At 42.3% G+C, this 20,724-nt stretch overlaps 1 protein-coding gene across 2 annotated transcripts; it reads right to left on the minus strand.

Moving 5' to 3' along the window:
* Window positions 1-3,262: 3,262 nt before the first annotated feature.
* LHX9 (LIM homeobox 9) lies at window positions 3,263-17,642 on the minus strand. Of its 2 annotated transcripts, none has more exons than XM_035009534.1 (5): window positions 17,453-17,642; window positions 15,294-15,496; window positions 13,731-14,086; window positions 7,498-7,700; window positions 3,263-3,319 (listed from the first exon to the last, which is right to left on the minus strand). In XM_035009534.1, the coding sequence occupies exons 1-5, from the start codon at window positions 17,624-17,626 to the stop codon at window positions 3,263-3,265; spliced, it is 993 nt and encodes a 330-aa protein (XP_034865425.1). In that variant the 5' UTR covers window positions 17,627-17,642. The 2 variants fall into 2 exon arrangements, with proteins under 2 accessions (XP_034865425.1, XP_034865424.1); XM_035009533.1 differs by lacking the exon at window positions 3,263-3,319 and adding an exon at window positions 6,003-6,260.
* Window positions 17,643-20,724: the final 3,082 nt, after the last annotated feature.

Here is a 20,724-nt window from a genome sequence, read left to right on the forward strand (position 1 = left end):
AATAATCCAAGGGTAAAAAACTTGTTAATGTGGTGCATGATAAAGGAGGGTTTACTATATTAATATTCACAAAGAAATGTTGGAAGTGGGAAGTGATGTTGGATAAAAATATCTATTTTGCAGCACAGATAAAAAGAAATTTCATTGTGGTGATTATATTGCTACTTGCATCATATTCATAGATTTTTCCTTGAGTACCATGCACAGTTCTGAGCTTTTTTTTCCTGCTTTTTTTTTTTTTTTTTGCTTTGGAAACAGGTAAAATAAAATGTAAACCTTCCCAGAGGGCATTCAAAATAATATATTAGCTTAGAATTATAATATTTCAAAAATAAGGTAAATGGTACTATTATTCTGAAAAAAATGTTGGGAAGGCAGAATAGGTATTATAAAAGTGTTTCAGAATCAGTGGCACACCATAAAGAAAATAACTTCTGTTTTCACATTGGCTGTAAAGGAAAGGACTGTGGCTTTACATCAGAGGGCTTTTATTTATTTGAATATTCAGAGTTGGTTCCCGGTTGCTAAAAATATAAAATCCAAAAGGCCAATCCAGAGTTTATCTATGTATGGTTTCAAAGACCATACAATGCCATTTCTCTAATTTGGACTAAGTCCCAGTGTCCTTATTTAATCCTTGTGTCTAGAGACAATAACATGTAAAAGTCATTGAATCATCTTGAGAGTACACAAACTCTCTACCAGTAAAGCTAGCTTTGTTTAAAGCATAGTTGAAAATTAAATAGCAAAACTCCATACCAAATTAGGTGTTTATATTTATCTTTTATGACAATGGTATTCTCCCTAGTATTCTCCTTAAGAGCCTAGAATGACATGATTCCACGATTCTATTCCACAACTTCCCACTTCTAACACTTTTCTCCATGATGCCCTTTGCAAGCACGCTGCAACAGAAAATGAGATGATAGGTATATGTGGTTTATAAAATACTTTGACTTCAAAGAAAGGTTACTGTAAAAGAATGTGCTGTGGATTCTACAGGGGTTTTGTTAAATAAAGCTATCTATTTTTTAGGTGATGAAAAGTCACCCAGGTCTTAAAAGTGTTTGCTTTGGGTCCTTTATTATGGAATTTTTTCCTTATTTGAGGTATGAAAAGCCTACCTATCCTGTAAGCCAGCGTTAAGGGGGCCACTCAACCAAAGCTGACAGACGCTAACTCTCCGTAAAGCTTTTTTTTGCCCGAGATCAATTTGCCAGAAATTAGACTAACCCAGACATCTGGGAGGTAGAAACTATGAAAATTTAGTACCTTGCTCCCTTCTAAGAAGTCCACATCCTTCTCTTCCATGCCCCAAAATAAGTGTGTGGTTGCCCAGACTGGAAAACCACGGTACATCACGGGAAAGCAAGACAGACCTTCCAACTCTACATCGCATGCTTTTCTTCTCTTCCCACTCACATAATGAGGGTTCCTTTCTTTTACTTTTTAAAAATGTGCCTGTTTCAAATTTGTATTATTTTTTTCAGATGTCTAATTGCAGTTATGTTCTTTCCCTCTTTGGTCTCCTCCCGCATTTCACATACCAGACAAATATTTAAAGGTCTGTAAAACCAGGCGAGGCTCCAAAATATCTCTAACCGAAACTGCCATAGGTGACAGCACAGGGAAAGAAGGCAAAGCTGTAGGACAAGGATTTGAATAAACTGGGTGGAAATGTATTGGAAAATCTGTTAAGTTGCTATAGCCATGGATGAAGTTTCAATGAGGCATAAACATTCAAGTTACTGACAAAACCAACATGTTTCATGATCACTCAAAATAGTCTGCTTGTCGTGGTGCATTGCTTTTTTTCTTTTTTTATTATTAGTAAATTGCTCTCTCTTTTTAAATTTTCTTTCCCCTTTTTAGTATTCAGGAAGTGAAAGCATTTAAGAAAACATTCAAAGTTCTGAGAATACATGTAAGTGAAATATTTAATGTCTGTCATTCATAAAAGTTACATCATTTACATAGGGTTCATTTGTATATAATAAAAATTTCATCATAATGAAAAGTTTTCTGGAAAGTTATATGTTAATTTGTTTAGCATATGCTTTGGATATACAGCTAAATAGGAATCGTTAAAAAATTCTTTCTTCAAATAGTCCCTTTAACAATTAAAAAAGCCTCATTCCTAAATATTTGTTTTTCTTTCCACTTGCTCCTTTGTTTGTAATATCATATGTAATTTGAACTGTGCAAAGATTGGATCTTTTCATAGTTCAGGATATATTTGTATACTTCAGTAAATTTGCTCATTGCATAGCAAACATGTAAACTTACAGAGGATCTATAAATTTTACCCTAATAACCTAAAAAGTTGCTGAAATTTTACATGATAGTTTATTCTAAGGTTTATTTTTTTGTTGTAACTAGTGTTTTCTTTTTTTTTAATTTTTAATACATGGGTTGATTGAATACAACAAATAAAAAGTCATGAAAAATTAAAAACCAAGTAAGTCCTTTTATCCTAGACTACCAGAATTTTACCTCATTAGATTGTTTGGATTTTTTTTTTCCTAAGTATCACAAGTTGGAAATGTATCGTGCTGCCTCTTAAGACAGTGTTCAAAAGTAATTTCAACAGTGTGTATTTAACATAAAGTTAACTATGTTTGCATCAAATAAAATGTTTATTCATGAAAGCTATTTATCATACAAGAAACAGCAAAGATAAGTCATCATACAGAGATGTACACTAGAAGTGACAGATGTAAAAGTGCATGCAGAGATTTCTGTTTAAAAAGGAAGAAATAAACAATGATACTAAAATTACTGGGTTTTGATCCTATACTCTCAAAGGAGTGATAGCTTTTCTTTGAATTTACAATTGGAAAATTCCATGAACAGATAGGACTAGTACACATTAGCAAGCAAGTGAAATGGATGTTTTTGGGCTTTATTTTACAATTACTGTGCTTGACAAATGTGTGGGATTTTTTTTCTTTTTTAGCAATAATAATTTTCTTCAAATATGGGGTGGGCATATTACTGCCAGGCTGCTCTGGTTTATACACGGCTTATCTAATTTTGTTTTAAACCACATAACTTTAAGCCTCCATTTGTGTTAGACACCATAAAGAACAGAGTTTTTGTTAACATTCAGTAAATGACATTTAAGTCTCTCTCTCTCTCTCTCTCTCTCTTTTTTTTTTTTTGGCTCAATAGATTTTAAAATGTATGATTATCATAACCTAATATTGTCTTTGTCTTCACTGCAGTGGATTTCCGATCAAACTTTTCCCCTTCTTTTAATACTTTAGGGAATTTTCAAACGTCGGGATGTTTGGCTGTAATGCCCCAAGATTTGTTCTCCCTGAAAAAAATCATAGTGACAATTTATTAACTACAGAGCAACTTGGCTTTTAGGGGTCTGCAATTTCTATTTTGATTTACAAATATCCATTTGTGCTCAATAGACCTAATATTAAATCTTAATCATAATTAAGTTTCTTTTCATGCAATTACTTTATCTGCTTATTATCTTGTTTTTAATTCTAAAAATTGGGCAGAGTCAAATCGGTGGGGCATTACTTTTATTATAAGAAAATATATTTAAAGGTAATTCTAAGTTGAATTACATTGCATATGCAATGGTGTGTACATTTAAAATGAATCAGAAGTTTGGAAATCTGAAAACTATATGTATGTTTGAATATTTAAAAATTTTTTGTATTACCACTTTAATAGCTTTTACATACAGATATTGGAAACACACTAATACAGTTAAACCTTAAATTAAACTGATGGGAAATAAAACTCCTTAGATTCAAAATGGTTTATTCACACAAATTTAATAGGATATATCACAATTGTTTGGTCCATAAATATTTAGGGGAAATAGTTTCTATACAATGCATTTATCAATAAACAAAGAAACATGGACAATTTTGCTAGACCACTTACTGTACTATAAACACGAAGCTCAATATATAAGATTATTGAATTTATCAACTATATTTGAAAGAGTGCACAACTGCTTTCTATGACATGTTTGTCCCCTCTAACAGGATACACCATAAAAAGAGTTTCGGAAATAAGAGGTAAAACAGTACAAAACTAGTGAGGTGTCAAAAGGGCTTAAAACAGTTAATTTAACAAACAACACATATATCCTGATTTTTCACAAACTTACTTCCAAGTTATATCATAAGGCACATAGGAGAACTGAGTTATAATTAGTCTACTTAATAAAGTAGATCTATAGTACCATACATTGTTCTGTCAAAGAACAAAATTTATAAGTATCAATATTTTACCTGTAAAAGTGTATTAATAAGATCTCAGCCTTACCAAGGTTGTTTGGTCTGGTTAGTGGTAAATGCCCAAAATGTAATAGAAATATGAAAAGTCAAGATTTAAGCTCCATATAAGATGATAACCACACTTGCTAAATATATAATGGCAATCACACCTTTCTTCTGTTACAGTGTTAACTTATCTTCCACCGTCTTTTTTTTTTAAAAAATAAGCTACTTTCTGTGCTAATTTTCTAAAGACCCTGAGCAAAAGTTACAATAATGCACTTTAATGTGGGCAGTGAACTGTCAATATGTAACCACACATTTATACAGCCAGAAGGACACCTTTAAAATCTATTAAATAGCCACTTTGACCACCGAAGATTTAAGGGGTCCAAAAAGTGGGGAATATGTGCAAAGTTATTCTTAACAATCCACTAAAGCAAGACATAGATCTTGACTTCTTTTTTATTTATTTATTTATTTTTTTTTAGGAAATCCACAATCTAATTGGTATTTAACTACAACAGAAGCATATAGATGAACATTCACCACTGCCCAGACCATTAAGATTTTAGCTTAAATTAAAAGAAAAAAAATGCTACTGTAAACTAGGAAATATATTCAGATCAGCATCCACAAGGCTTCTGAGTTTATCTACTTTAAGACTAATAACTTTCAATCTGTAATGTCAGAAAAGGGTTTTTTTCTGACAAATATATCAACCTATGCCAAAGTAAAATAAAGCAAAACAAACCAAAGATTTCTTGTTGTGACTATTAGTCTACTAAGGTTTTTTTTTTTTTTAAACATTATTCATATAGAATGCCAGATACAATATCATGGTACAGCTGAAGCCAATTAATAGATCTATTAATTAAATTATACTGATTTTTTAACTTCTTAAAAAATTATATTTTGCTTATTTCCATTTTCCCTAGGAAAAAAATTAATTTAGAAAGAATGGTTTTACAACTATCATTTTTAGCTTTAGGTTAAAAGTAGAGAATTTCAAACTCTATATGGAATTTTCATAGATACACAGGGAGTTTAAATATTTTTCAAATGTTGAAAAACAAGTAGCTAACTAACAAGTTTTGCTGGGATGTACATCCCAAAAAGAAGGAAAAGTCACGTCCTTGGAACAGATTTCCCACCTAATTAATCTTTAATATTTGGAGCTGCTATAGATAATGCTTTTGTTTAATCATATTCCTCATTTGTAAGAAAAAAGAATGATCAAAACATTATTTTCAGTTTTAAAATTAAAAAATCAATGTGAAGTTTTCAAAATTCCATAAGTACACATACAATCGCAAGATTTAAAAAATAACTTTAATTCATTATCTGATTCTTTATTAACCTAATCATTTAATTGGGAATATGATTATTTGCCCATAATGATACCACTTTTTTTTTCTTTGAGATTCTGGAAATAAGTAACATACAATTTTAAGAGGCACTTATTAGAATAATTCAAAAACTCCCCTTGCCAACTGAAAGATCTAATTAAAAAAAAAAACCAACCCAAGTACACTTTGTAGACAAAAAAACAAAAACAAAAACAAAAAACCACTTTGTAAAGGAGACAATACTGTAAACTCATTTGCCAAGTGGCTGCAGATGCTACACACCAAGCTGTTGTTTTTATTTCCCAAATATCTTGTGGGTCAGAAAAAAAAAAAAATCTTGTAAATAATAAAATAAGAAGAATAAGAATAATAAAAGAAGAGGAAGAATTAAAAAAAAAAACCAATGTTAGAAAAGGTTCGTTAAGGTAGTTTGTGAGGGGCTTCCGGATTCGTGGCTGTCCATGTTAGAGGTCACGGATGTCACTACAGTGATAGTGGGATTGGTCAGGTCTGTTAAAGTGGTCGCAGTGCCGGGTGGAGTAAGAGCGCCGCTGTCTGCTGAGGGCGGGGCCGGAAGCGACGTGCCATCAGCTTTATCAACACCCCCATTCTCCTGCCGCAAAAGGTTCCTTCTGAATTTGGCTCGTGCGTTTTGGAACCAAACCTGCAAACCAATCCCAATTGATTTCTTTACCGATGTTTATTTTAGACTTCTTTTGGTTTTTTCTCTTTCTTTCCTTCTTTTTTCCTTATCTTTTTTTTTCTTGCTTGCTTTTCTTTCTTTCTTTTTTTTTTTTTTTTTGAATGTATATTTTCTTTTTAAATGTAATTGTTTTTTTTTCTTGGGAGAGAAGGGCTTTTTTTTTTTTTTTTTTGGCTTTCTTTTAGAACAGATTAATTCAGGTAATGCTACAGATATTCTCTCAACTGCATATATCCCCCCAGCATTAACAAGTGCCACTTAGGACAACTGATGCTTAAGTGGAAATACCATAGAAATGAAGGCACAGAGATAAAGGGGAAAAATATATCCTGATTCCTTAACTGATTATTATCTTTTGAGAATTGGGAGAGGCAGGATCACTGAAAGTTTTGCAAAGTAAGAATGACTCGTATGAAATGAACATCATTGAAACAGATTTCAGGCTATCCTTGAGTCTGACACAGGGTAAGTAGTCTGTGCATAGGAAAAACTCAGGACCACAGACCCCAAGCAACCAGAAACTGATTGGTGGAAATTTAAGTATCTGCAATTTGTCACTGAGAAGTAGAAGAGGATCTCCGGTGACCCACAGCAACCCACTATAATTTCATTAGTTGTATATTCTTACCATTATGAGTTTAGGAAAACAATTGGACAGCACATCTAACTCCCAATGTTTAGTTTTGAAATATGGTTTACTAAAGTGGGAAAATACTTGCTACAGTTGGTTGCTGAGACACCATAGTTGTGGCTATTCAGGAGTTGGAAAAAAAAAAAAGGGACAATCTGCATTTGGAAGGTCATGGCCTGTGAATGAGGCTGCCAAGAGTTTGCTGAAATACAAAAGCACCAGCAGGTCCCCCTTCAACTCTGCACTGAGCCTAGTGTGAATGGAACTCTCTAAAGCCACAACTTGTACGAATAACATCAGCCACATTAGCAAAGCGGTGAGGCAAGCTGTGCTGGCTTTGGTGGCCCCATCTCTCCACCTACAGGGAGAAAGTGGCTGCATTTTAGAAGATCCTGGGAATGTCTTTGGGCACCCTCCAGGAAGCCCCTGCAAAATTTCAGCCTACCCTCTTGGGAGATAACTAAGATAAACTAATGAAAAGCAGTACAGGAAATATCTGTATTGCTCTAGTTTTTACTGGCAAGGGTAAGGGAGAGGTATACACAGCCAATGATGGAGGTTTCTTACCTGCAAAACTCTTTTGGTGAGGCCTGTTTTCTGAGCAAGCTGCTTGAGATCCTTGGCATCCGGATTGTGGTTGATGGCAAAGTAGGATTTCATGGTCCGTAGCTGGTGATGCTTGAAGGAGGTTCGCATGCGCTTGGTCTTCTGCGAGGGTGGGTAAGGCTGCTGATCCCGGTCCAAGTGGTCTGCCTCATTCTCATTACAACCTGTTGCGGTAACAGCGAACAAGCAAGGGCTCAGTGGTAAGTCAGCCATTAGCTGCAGGGGTGGTAGGCTGTCTGATGCTTTGATAATAAAGCAACAGTGGGAAAGCCTGTCAACCCACGTATAAGCAGTATCTAGACCAAACAAAGAGGTTAATTGCCGAAGTCCGCCAAACCAGCCTCTTAATATGGACACAACCAAAGTTTATGTAATAGAAAAATATTAGATAAATTCTCTCTTTTGCATAACAGTTGCTAGAAAGCTTGGGAAGACAAGCCCTAAGTGTGAAAGAAACATCCGAGAGTGAAAAGGAAAAGCTCTAATGTATTTATACATATTGGCACCTGCCCTTCTACACACACACAGTTTTTAAAGATTCCATATTTTGTCTGTTTGTGAAATGAAACATACTGTCTGAAGGCACTGTTCTTTACCATGAGGGATATGCAAACAAGTAATTTCAGCTCTCTCAAATCTGAGAGTTTTTGAGAGCCCATCAAGTAAGGAAGAATCTAAGTCAGTTCCAATTTTTAGCTTTTCCTGATGTTCCTAGAGTCTTCACAATCAGGAAAAAGGTAGAAAGTGGCTGGAAAAAAGGGAGAAGTTACAAAATAAGAATTTGGAGATTTCTTATGTAATCCTAAGAATATTATTTTTGAGGGTTTTTAGCAATAACTGGTTAATATTGGGCAATCCCAGGAAGAAAAGAGTTTTCCCTTGGAGATATTTTAATAAATATTTCTGAAAGAGAATGAGTCCAGACTTCTATTCACTCAGTTCATGCCTGAAGCGCTCCCCACAGCTCACAGTTCAGAGACACTTATGGCGTTTATTTCTCTGCTCAGATCTTGGCCCTTTTTGCTGTGGACGTGTGTGAGTGGGATGGCTGGCCTGGCAGAAAGAGGGTGACATCTCTCTCCTTGCATAGCCCTGCTCAGCATTGAGGGCAAAACAACCCAGCCTTTGAAACCAGCCTGAAAGTCATCATCCCAGGATACAAAGTTGTACATTTAAAAGGCCATTTCCAATAACCTACTGGCTCTGCAAAGAAAATAGGATTACAAAATGAAAATATTTTGCTAAATATTGACTGATTTCATCTCAACTTAAAGGGCATGGCATTTTTTTTCCTTTAAACCCTTACTTCAGTTACTTACATGATGCATTTTCAGATCTGATCATCCTACATTTTAGTACACTATAATAGAATATCTAAAATCAACCTGATCATGTCACATGGTGGGAGGCAGATAAAACCTGAATCTGAAGAAAGTAAGGCATTTCTTAATATTAGCTCTTCTGCTTGATAAAAGATTATTTGTCTGCTATGCTCTGGTAAGAATCATGTTCTAAAACTTATTTTTGGTTAAGTCAGCATATATACAGAAACAGTAGTTTTGGTCATCAACGAAGAGGTCATCACATTTCATTACAAAATCCACATAACAAGAAATTATCTCTAATGTAAGAAGACATTATATTAAGCATGAATTAATGTCTCCTTTGTTTATATTTCCATAAAACACTTAAGTAGAGAGCATATTTGCCAAAAGAGCAGATGAGTTCATTGAGGGAAAGATTATATAACTTTCACCTTTGTGTCCCCTAAGTCAAGTACAGGGCCAGGACTCAAAAGCATTTCACCAAGATTTTGAATCTTTGTTCATCAATAAAATTGAGTGACTATTAATGAAAAATCAAGTCAACTCAAAGGGAATCCAAGCTAGATATATACATACAAATGTTGAACATAGACTTCTTAAACTGCATCAGAAGAGTAACATGTACTCAGAGACAAGAGAAAGAATGTACTTTACATTTTACCCTATTTTAGCCCAGTGGGGATATATTGGGTTCAAATATTCTACAGAATTGTACTTTCATATCCTCAAATGGATGAAACAGCATCTTATGACCTACTATAAAACTATACTTATCTCCAGTAAACTGAGATATATTTCACAACCAGATTATAAATGTGCCCATAACAAAATGGTCAAAGAGGCATACCTCAGTCATTGGAGGCTTCTTCAAATACAATTTCATTCCTATCATATGTGAGTAACATGTAACTTTTCCTGAACAGCACATCAGATTGAATGTTACACTTGGGATAGAAGATTTAAGTTAGTGTTTAAATAATGCCCTTAGCCATTCCCCCACCCCAAGATAATATTTCTTAGAGATGAGTATGATTCCTAACCTCACTATGTACTTCATTAGTCTTTAAAATGAAGTTTATGAAAAATAATTATAGAATAGTCTGATTAAATTGCTTTTCTGAATATGTATTCTATATTCATTATTGCTGATTAAAAACTCAGCAGATAACTTTAGTTCATTAAACACAATAATGGGACTTGTTTCCACATAGACTAACTCTTTTTTTTTTTTAAGATTTTATTTATTTATTTGAGAGAGAGAGAATGAGAGAGAGAGCACATGAGAGGGGGGAGGGTCAGAGGGAGAAGCAGACTCCCTGCCGAGCAGGGAGCCTGATGTGGGACTCCATCCAGGCACTCCAGGATCGTGACCTGAGCTGAAGGCAGTCGCTCAACCAACTGCGCCACCCAGGCACCCAGACTAACTCTTTATTAAACAGATATTACTGTATGGTTTTCCTGTGACAGTGTCATCATATTATTCAACTTAAAAGACCAATCTGTTTCTTCCACAGAGTAACTCAGTGTCTTATCCTAAATTGCTTGTGTTTAACTACAAATGCATTATATAAACTTGCAAGTGATTGTGTTTCCCCAGGGTCTACTTCTAAAGCTATATGTGTTCCCCCTGAATTATGAGATGAAATGGTAACTCTCTTAAAACTGCTTTAACCATCCACCTCTAAGTACACATCTGGCATTATAAAGTCAGTGAGAAGATCTAAATATTTTATTTTCCAGTCACTTACGAAGTGGTCACCTATACTAAAGTGAGTTTCTGTTCTGAAGGTATATAACCTTCTGAGAACTAACTGATCCCTGGGAGACCACTAGGGGTCAGTGCCAGGCTAATTTAACAACCATCAGGAGCTTTTGAAGTTTGGAATCGAAGAAAACCTACACTTGGGAAGGGAGATTTTTAAAACTAGAAAAAATGTAGTCTCTCCATTAATGCTAAATTACCTAAATAAGAGTTGCCTATCCTAGACTAAATCTTCTTCTCACCCCTGGCGGGCTGCTTTCCAATCCAGCATTCCAAATAAACTATGTCTCTTTCTAAAATATCTGCCTGCTTTCTGCACAAGGAGGTATAAACTAAATTAGGAATATTCTCATTAAAAGGTATTTGCCAGATGTCAAGCACTAAGTGACCTTTACCAAGTTTCACATCTTCTCTCGATGTCTTTGAATCCTAAACACATTTTTTGTATATGTTTTTTTAAAATATATTGATGTATAAATTATATTTGTCTAGTGTCAACTTTACTCTTTCTGAGACTAGGTTACATTTAAGCAGAGATGACAATGTAAGATCCAGAGAAAGCTAAAATAATGAGTTAACATGTTTTAAATTTGCTGAAGCTTTTCTTTTGCTAGTTTTGTAACAAACTTGCATTAGATTCATAAACATTTTTTTAATACCGGCGTTGATTTCTGGTCATGTATCCTTAACCCAATTTCTCTAGATTATTTTCATCTGATTTTAAAGAAGCATGTACTATTCATTTGTATCTCTAGGGAAAGTCCGGAAAGGATGGGGTGGATGCTAATTAATAAGCATCCAGTCTGAGGTGGTGTGATGTACAAACACAGGAGAGGGAGGCCTCAGCAACCCTTTCCTCCCGCATGCCCAAAACAGCATCACCTTTTTCAATAAACCTTGCAGTAGCACTAATTTGCAAACTAAAGACCGAAGTGGAGGGAGATTTTCATTCTTTCTTTTTTTTCTTAAGAAATAAATGTGCAAGCTCTAGAAGTAGGGGATACTAAATTCTACTGTTCTTAAAGCTCCCCGGATCTTTCTAACATAAAGTAAGATCCAAGACAAAATCAATTTTAGCTAGTTAGATTAAATAAACAAGCGCAAAAATGAGGATTCCTGCCGCGTGGCTAGAAATCGCCACCCTTCCGCACATTTTCTCGAGGCTGAGGGATTCCCTCTCTCCAAAGGACTCGCTCGTTATGTGGGTCTCGGCCTCTTGGTCTCTGTCCCTGTCTCTCTCTAATTGGGGCATTAGGGCCTTGGTGAGTGGCTCGAGATTCCGATGTCATCTTCTATTAATAAAGAACAATTAGTGCCCTGCCTGTTCTGCTCCGGGGACCTTGCATCAAAGGAGATGAAATGAGCGCGCTGGGCAAAGTGGCCCCGAACCAAAAGCCCTTGCGGAAGCGCAGCAGGGGCGAGCGCGAGGCCGCGACCCGCAGCCGGGGGTTGGCAAAACCCGGGGCTGCGCCCGCGGCCCTAACACAAACCGGTCCGGGTGGGGTCTGTTGCGAGCCAGCCGCTCTTTTCCTTTGGTCTAGCGACCCTGGCATGAACCCTCTAGGGACAAGTGTAGCGGCGCTGAGCTCCCTGGTCCCTAATCTCCGTGGGACGCCGCCCGCCGCGCTGACCGGGTTGGGATTCCTTCTTCTCAGTTAAATCAGCCGAGAACCCCAGGAGGAAGCCGAGCACAAGGCTGGGGAGAGCCCGCTCGTCCAGAGAGCCTTCCCCTAAAAACTCCGGGCTCAGAGCAGGACTTTTAGTTCCAAATGGTTCACACTGGCTGTGTGACCGTGGATAAATCACTTATCCGAATGGATAACGTTCCTTTACCATTGAGCAACAATGGGGTCAGGCACCCTACCCAGCACTGGGAACTGGAAGACGAAAACCAGCAAGATCTGTGTTCTGGGATGTCCATGCTTGGGCTGGTATCTGGGTACTCATGGTATCAGAGTGGGGTTGCCACAGAAAGGTCCCCAAGTTCCCTTCCAATAGAATGGACTCCCTAGCCTGAGTCGCCTGCCTCTGAGATTCCCATCCAGGGCTGGGCCCAGCATGGGAAAGCAGGCCTTAGTTTCCCAAAAGTTAGCCTGGGCTCTCCAGGCCCCTTTTCCCAGTGTCTGGAACTCAAAGAAAGAGCTTCCTTCCTGCTTGGAGGAAGCTATGATCTGCAATGTCCATCTCCATTCTCACCTGGGGGATGGAGAGCTGGGCAGACTACCAACCATGGGAAAGTAGTGAATGAGAGAGATTGATAAATGATAGGTGTCCCCCAAAGCAAGGAAGAAAGTGCGCTCTCAGGCCTGTTGCCTGCATTTTGTTTTTAATTAAGAGAGGAGGCCGGTGGAGGACAGAAGAGCAGCCTGTCACACCACTAAGCCTCCTCAGTGGGCCTGACCTGGAGCTTCTTTCATTTTCCCAAGGGGTCTGGATGTCCGGATGGTTGACCATACAGGGAATGAGCTGGTTGGATGAGTACCCTGACCTACAGAAGGGACAGGCCAGCTCAACTGTGGAGAGTGATTCCTACCCCTACAGCTGCTTTTCACCAAGATCAGGGATTCGGTTTTCAACACTCTTGCCAACTGTGTTCCTGATTAACTCTGGGCTGGTGACCACAGCCTCTGCCCCCTCTAGACAGACTGAAGTTGGGCTCTGAAGTTTTTTTTTTTTTTTTTCAGTATATAGGAAAACCTCCTCCAGGATCTATAATTTGGCTTCCACACAGGAATTGCCCTGGGGCTGTTTTGCTCCAACTGGGAGCCAGAAACTAATGGGCTCATTAACTAATGGGCAACAAGGATTTGGCTCTGCCTGTTTGGGGGAAGTCATGGCGGCCCCAGGGTCATGAATGTGTTTTTTGCCACAACCTAAATAAAGGTCTTTCTCTCCCCTCTCCCTTTCTCCTTCTTTCCCCCTCTCCTTCTCTCCCTCTTTCCCCTCTGAGTGAAAGGGAGTTGTACTGAGGAAAGAGGCATGTTAAGCAAAACCCCCTCTTGCCACCAGATCTTGAATGGGAAAGGAACTCTATGGAATCCTCCTCAGGACAGCCGGAGGCCAGGGCTGGAGGGGGGCGGGGGTGGGGGGCAGTAGTAAGGGCCCACCTGAGTTGTAATTGACGATGTCCACTCCCAGCGCTGGGCTCTTCCGCTTCCGGGGCCGCCCTTTCTGCACCGTGCCAGTGCCATTGAAGTAAGGCAGGGCCAAGCCACCGCTCTTGGCTGCCAGCTCGGTGTAGCTCAGCTGCGGTGGATACTCCCCTTGCAAGAGGGTCTCGAAATGGGCGCGACAGTACACCAGGCTGTCCTTCATGCCAAAATGGTCGCCCGTGGTCAGGGTCTTGTTGCAAGTGGAGCAGGTGAAACAGCTCAGGTGGTAGACAGAGTCTCGGGCACGCATGACCATCTCGGAGGCGGAGATGCCAAGGTGGCAGCGGGCACATCTCTGCACAGAGAACCTTCTGGGAAAAAAAAAAAACCAAAAACGTCAAGTCAGGGCGCTGGGTGAGGCAAAGGCAGGGCCATCTCCCACCCGTGACACCTGGAGTTTGGTCAGCAGTGGTCCTAGACTGACACCTAGGAGGGCTCTGACAGAAGAGGACACCGGTCCATTTGGTCATTAATTTTACTTGCTTATGACCTGTTCTGGTGGGTGAAGCAGGACAAAGAACCCTTACATTAAAATGAGAAGAATCGGGTAACATCCTTAGTTTCCTTCTCTGGAAAGTTAAGATTTAAAGAAAAAAAAAAAGCCAAAAAAAAAAAAAAAAAAGAGAGAGAGAGAGAGAGAAAGAAAGAAAAAGAAAAAGCCCAACAACCAAACAAACCCGCACTAGCTAACTCAAACGCTATGTAAAGAATATTAAATTGCGATGCCAAGGGAAAGGGTTTCATCCGTTACAAAACACTCTATGAAGAGTGGTATTATTATTATTTATGGATGTGTGCGTGTGCCTGAAAGCATTCAGACAGACGCTTTTGCAGAAGAAATCTAATTCTTTTTAAATCACCTCTCTCCCTTTGGTTGAGAGCGGAGCTAGGTCACTTGCACATAGTTCTCTTTCCCACTCCAGAAAAAATAACTGGGAAGCATCAAAAAACATCCCTGGAGTTTGCTCGCCAGGCTAGCCGGCAAGGTTCTAACTAGCAGTAAATGGAACTCAGAACTGAGTGGCTTGGGTTTCACCAACGGCGATTATTCCTTTTCATGGTCATTTACGTGGTCTCCCGCCACCCTCGCAAAAACCTAACACCGGGTTCCAGCTGCGCCGGCCACCAGTTCAATTCCAAGGTGCGGGTCTCGCCCAGTTCGTAGTAAACGGAAAAAAAGAAAAAAAAAAAAAAAATACCCGCTTTAGTCCCGGTAGACAGACACATATTCATTCACTATTTCGAGATTTCTCCAGATTCCCTCTACTGAACTGTGAAGTGTCGGGAGTGGGGGATAGTCACTGGTAGCTCTTGACCTCGGGTGTTCCTCCCACCCATCCTCACCGCCCTTAGTGGGGGTGGCGCAGCTGGAAGGCGTATGCAGTGGACTTCCCCTGTCTCGGGATTGATAACCGGACCCCGAAGGGGTGAAAGGTGGGGGACAGAGAAGAGGCTCCCGGGCTCGGGCAGGTGGCCCCGCCAGGTGTACCGGGGCGTAAGGGATAGGGGCGGGAATACCTGTAGTAATCCTCCTTGCAGTAAATGCTACCGTCCTTGGCGAAGCAGGTGAGCTCGGACTCGAGGGCCAGCTTACATTCACAGCACTTCAGGCACCTCAGGTGCCACTGTTTGTCCACAGCCAGCAGGTAGTACCTGTCCGAGATCTTGCCCCCGCAGCCGGCGCACAGAGCAGGCTTCTCGGGGCTTAGCGGGGGCATGCCCTGCAAGGCAAGCACAGCGCACCGCTGAGGACGGAGCGCGGCGGGGACGCACAACGCGGAGTTCCCTCCCCGCAGCGCGAGTTTCAGTCGTTCCGGGAACATGGCAAGGGTCAGGGGCCACAGCGCAAAGGCAAACGTCGGGGGAAAGTTAGCGATTTTTCCTTTTGCGACTCACTCCCTTTCTGCGGTGTCTGCCTGAACCCGGCGTTCGCATTCTCCCGGGACTATTAACCTAAACACAGGCTGGCCATCTCCACCCTCTTCTAAAACCTTAAAGACATGCCGTCCACCTCGAAACTCTTTTAAAAATGCTAGGAGCGCATTGAGTATAGTTTGGCGGATGCTCCCAAACTCGAATATACATGCTAAAAATTGTGGCTTTCAACGCACACAAAATAAAACAACGGAAATTTTTACTGGGGAATGGAAAGGAAATTTGAACGAACACAGATTGTTTTGAAACCATTCCATTTCCCTAAATTCTTATAAGCAGCGTTAAATTAAGAGGAAGGGAGAGATTATGATACCTGTGCTCCTAATTTGGTCGACATTGTTTTGACCAGGGTGTATTTGGCTGTTCTCTCATTTCCAGGGATATTGGTCCTCTCCCCAGTAAGGGTATAAAGTGCCTGTCCCCAGGAAGACTCCGTTGTCTAGTCCCCTCTGCACAGTCCCCCTTTCGCCCTGCATTAACCTACCCAGGAGACCTGTGTCCTGAAAATCTGTTTAGTGCCCAAGTTCAGCTTCCCCCCCGCTTACCCACCCACCAGGCTGAAGATGAGAAAACCTCACCGTGACGAGCCCAGCCCCTCCACGAGATTCGGGTTTGGGTTGCTTTTTGGTTTTAAACAGGACAGCCACAACAAGGAAAAAGAAAAAGAAGAAAGTAACCACCGGTCGTTTCCCTCAAGACTAGCAGAAATGGGCTGGACTTCCCCACAAAACTTTGGCGGGCCTGGAAAAGTAAAGTTTCTTCCTTTTACTCAGACCTGGGGCCCTCCACACTATGTTCAGTTTGCAAATGTGGAAACATCCACCAACTCGGCTACTTGGTGTAACCCAAAACACCACTGACCCGCCGGAGCAATCTAAAGGGTTGGTTCGAGCTGCAATGCCGGGTGTGATGTCGAAGGATCTACACAGCTCTGTTTGGCTGAAATCATTTCCGGAGACTTCTGTAGTTTTTCCCCTCCGGCTCGTAAGTGGGAAAGGGAAGCACATAGATTATTAATTGGCTTTATTAATTGGACGTGACTTTTATTAATATGAATAGTAGTAACAGTGGTAGTTGATTATATCGTTTAAGGGTAGAAAGTTCTCGCGCGTAGGCTAGGTGCTCCTCCGGGTTTTTATTAGCTTTCCCCCCTACACGTTACACCCGCCCGGCCCGGAAGTTGAACTCAGTCTTGTTGCGCTAGAGGGGCCGGGCCGGGCTGCCGGAGACCCCGAAAATCGCTGGGTTAGGCAGTGCCGCGCTCCGAGCGTCCTGAGAACTGAAGGTGGCCCAGTGGAGTCTGAGTCCTCTCCAAAGATCCCGTCATCACACCCAGAGACTAGAACCACCTGGGCTCCCGCGCATTGCCCGCACCCAGCTCGCCCTCCCTGCCGCTGTCCTCGCCCGGGAGGCGCCCGGAGTCAGGGGGGGCCGGAGACCGGAGTCTGAGGTCCGCAGAAGGGGACATCCCCATCCTCTCACTCTCGGCCCGCCCTGCTCTGCCGGGAACAGCTGCGGCACAGAGTAGCGAGCTCCGGGTCTCGGTTGCGGAGACATTTCAAGTCAGAAAAGGGGATTTCTTAGCCCGGCAGGCAGTCAGACCGGAGGAAACCCACCCGCCAGCCTGGAACGGACGTCCCTAGGACCCTCCATCCTCCGCTCGGCCGGCCACGGAAGGGAGGCTCGGCTTCGCGGAGCGCGCTGGGGCGCCAGGCTCCTGCCGCCGAGGGGCCCGTCCTTACCGCGTCGCGGCCGTTGAGCTGAGCGCCTTTGGCCAGGCGGGCCTCGGTCTTAGATCTGCGCTCCATCTCCTCCATGATGCCTTGGATGTGGCCTCCGGAGATCCCGTGGAAGAGCATGGCTGGGGGACGGAAAGGACACGAATTGTCTTCTGCTCGGCACCCCACTATTTCCATATACACACGCCCGCGGCTCTCAGCTCATCCGAGTGAAGGAGCAGAAGGGACGGCAGAGAGCTGCGTGTTGGAGGAGCGCAGAGACGCTCGGGGACGGAAGGCAAGAGGAAGAGAGGGAAGAAGAAAGAGGCAGACAGAGTGGAAATTGGTCTGCTTGGAAAAGAAAAAACAAAAAAAGAAAAAGAAGGGGGGAAACCCCAGCGGCTCCCCGAAGGAGATGTGCAGAAAACAAACAAACAGGGGCGGAGGGGAAAGGAGACGAAGAAGGCGAATCTTACTGCTCGGAGAGATCGAGTTACTAATGGGAAACAACTGCAGCGGGGGGAGGAAAACAAAATCTGGTGAAGAAAGAAAATAGTTTTGAACACAAAGAAAGAAAAAGAAGTGCTATTTTCAGCGGTCCCTGGCTGCTTGCAAGTTCCCAGTGCCTGTAGGTTGGGCTGGGGACTGCTCCTGCCGTAGCTGTGTCCAATTTGTTAAGAGACTAAAGCCAGCCCATTTTTGATAATTTAGTAGGAGGAGTTCTCTCCCTGGAGCTGCCGCGGATTTTTATTCAGACAACAAAGACCTGTCATACTCCTCTCAACCCCCTGGTGATGGGCAAGCAGGGACAAACATTACAAAAGGGAGGGGGCTGGAGGGGGGGTTAGTAGGAGGGGGCATTTACTTCCCCCCAACACACACACACACGCACACACACACACACATCCTTCCAAGAGTTCTCAGTAATCATGTTTTAAAGGGGAAAAGGAGCCCTTATTGTCCCTGCCCTGGTGCAGGAGGCAGAAAGCTTATTTGGTCCAAGTTCAAGATCAGACCCCAGCTCAAGGCATACAGGATGTCAGCTCCAAACTTTGGGTTTCCTCCTTGTGGACTTTATGGTCCCTAACTTACAGGGGACCCCAAATACGCAAACGTTAAACAGATATTCTTCCCTTCCCCTCTTCCTCAACTCACTTTTTAAAAGCAGGTCGCCTCACCTCCCCTAGAGGCCCTCCACCCTACCAGGGCCTGGAACATCACCGAACGTGAAAAACAGGCTACAAGAACCTAAGATTCTGAAGTTTACTTTTGGCCAAAACGTTTTGTTTGAAAAACGAATGTAGAGGACAGGGCATGGACTTTTTTTGAGGGGGGGAGGGAGTACTCAACTGAACCATGACACGGGGTGAGGTATTCTCTTACCCAACTCAGGATTGAATGTAAACTGCTGGTGATGGGCACCAGTGGAGGACCCCTGCAGGACTAGTGCGCGCCCTATTGCGTGCTGTTCCCACCGCCCTGGCAGGACAGGGGCTTGTAAAACTGGATGCACCGCACATTTAGGAGGATGTGAAAGGGGCTCCTCGCTGTGGAGGAGGGGAAGGTGAGAGCTGACAAGCAGAACGGCAGACCTGCGCCTCACAAGAGGCGGGATTGTTCTGTCTCCCTCTGTTCCCACTAGCGGTGGCCCCTCCTTGGCCCTATTAAAAAGTGTCCGCAACACTCTGATATTGTCGATTCATTCAAACCACCAGAAGCCCCCTAGGGGCCCGAAGCATAGAGCAGTGGCAGGAACCAACCCAACTTTATAATCAGCGAAAGGAGGAAGCCAGGGCTGCTCCCCCTTTCTTTCCTTCCTCCTGCCTGCCTGCTTCCCACCACTCCCCATCATCGGCTTTCCCAGGAATGGCTCGTGTCTCCACACACCCCGGGTACCTCAGAGGAGTACCCTGTTGGCAGACTTGCTTCCCTCTAGGGGAACGGTGGTCAAATCTGGAAAGATGAAGGGAGAGAGGGAGGAAGAGAAAGAGCAGGGAAGGATGAAGGAAGAATAAAAGGGGAAGGGAAGAAATAAGAGAATGAGAATGAGAGGGAAAGGAAGGAAGGAAGGAAGGAAGGAAGGAAGGAAGGAAGGAAGGAAGGAAGGAAGGAAGGGAAGGGAAGGCAGACAAGAATGGAGGCAGGAAGGGAACTTGTGCAGCAGTCTGACTTCCTGTCCCAAAGCATCGCCTTCTGAAGCTGCTGGAGTCACCTCTTCCATGAAACCCAAGACTCCACTGCTTCCCCTCGCTCTTTTCTCGGGGTCAAAAATAATGTTATTTGCAGACTGGACGCTGTTACAGTCCTCCGGGTGCCAGAATACAGCTCATAAAACACAATTTCACACAAAAATGAAGCCAATCAAGTGAACTAAGCTGGAGACCTCCCCCCTCACTTTGGCAGCCCTACCGGACAGCAGGGCTGCTATTTACTGTAAGTAATGTAATTAGCCCCTTTGGATGGAAATCAATGAGCTTTTCAAACCCACGTGCACAAACGAAGGGCCCCAAGGAGGGGCTGGGAGCAGCAACCCTTTCAGAGACAGCAGGTCCTCTCACAAAGCGGCAGATTGCCTTCCCACAAGTCAGCAGCTAAATGGACTCAGATCCCGAGGAGGAGGAGGAGGAAGAGAAGGAGGAGGAGGAGAAAGAGGTGGGGTCTCTGAGAAGAATATCAGTCAACCCAGTCAACCCAAGGAAGCTCCAAGGAAAAAGTAAATTTGGGACCTCAATCCAGCGACCTGCTTTGTCTAGTTTCTGGACTAAACTACAGCTCTCACCCCCCACCCCCATTGCCCGCCTACCAAATGGGGGTGTTGGAATTAGGTTTGGCTGTTGTTGAATTTTGGTCCTGCTCAGCAAAAACAACAAAGAACGCAAGAACACAACCCTGTTCTTGCAAGAGATGAACTTTGGAGACTTAATGAAGTGAAAGTTTAACAAACAGCTCCAGGAAAAATAGTTCTGTGAAATCTCCAAGGAAGCCAATCACAGAAGTCCTGTAAACCATCCTTCATCCATTCATCTGTTCCACAAATATTTGTTAATCGTCTATCAGGTACAGGCAGGGCAGAGCACCTTCTACAGTCAGCTTTGGGGTTGGATCCCAGCTATGCCTGCTTTTTAAATAAAACTTAGGTTATAAGTTCCTGCACCCAGTGGGTGTTGTTACTTCCCATAAAGAAGTGTACTGCCAGGAGTCTTCCTTCTCAGCCACGGCAGGAAGTTTGCAGAGCTAGGGGTGGGGCAGGGGGTGCTGCTGGAGTTTGGGAGGTCCTTTTTAGTTCTGCAGAAATT

This window comes from Mirounga leonina, unplaced genomic scaffold (assembly GCF_011800145.1).
Source record: "Mirounga leonina isolate KUSES-001 unplaced genomic scaffold, KU_Mleo_1.0 Mir_154, whole genome shotgun sequence".
Classification (NCBI taxonomy): domain Eukaryota; kingdom Metazoa; phylum Chordata; class Mammalia; order Carnivora; family Phocidae; genus Mirounga; species Mirounga leonina.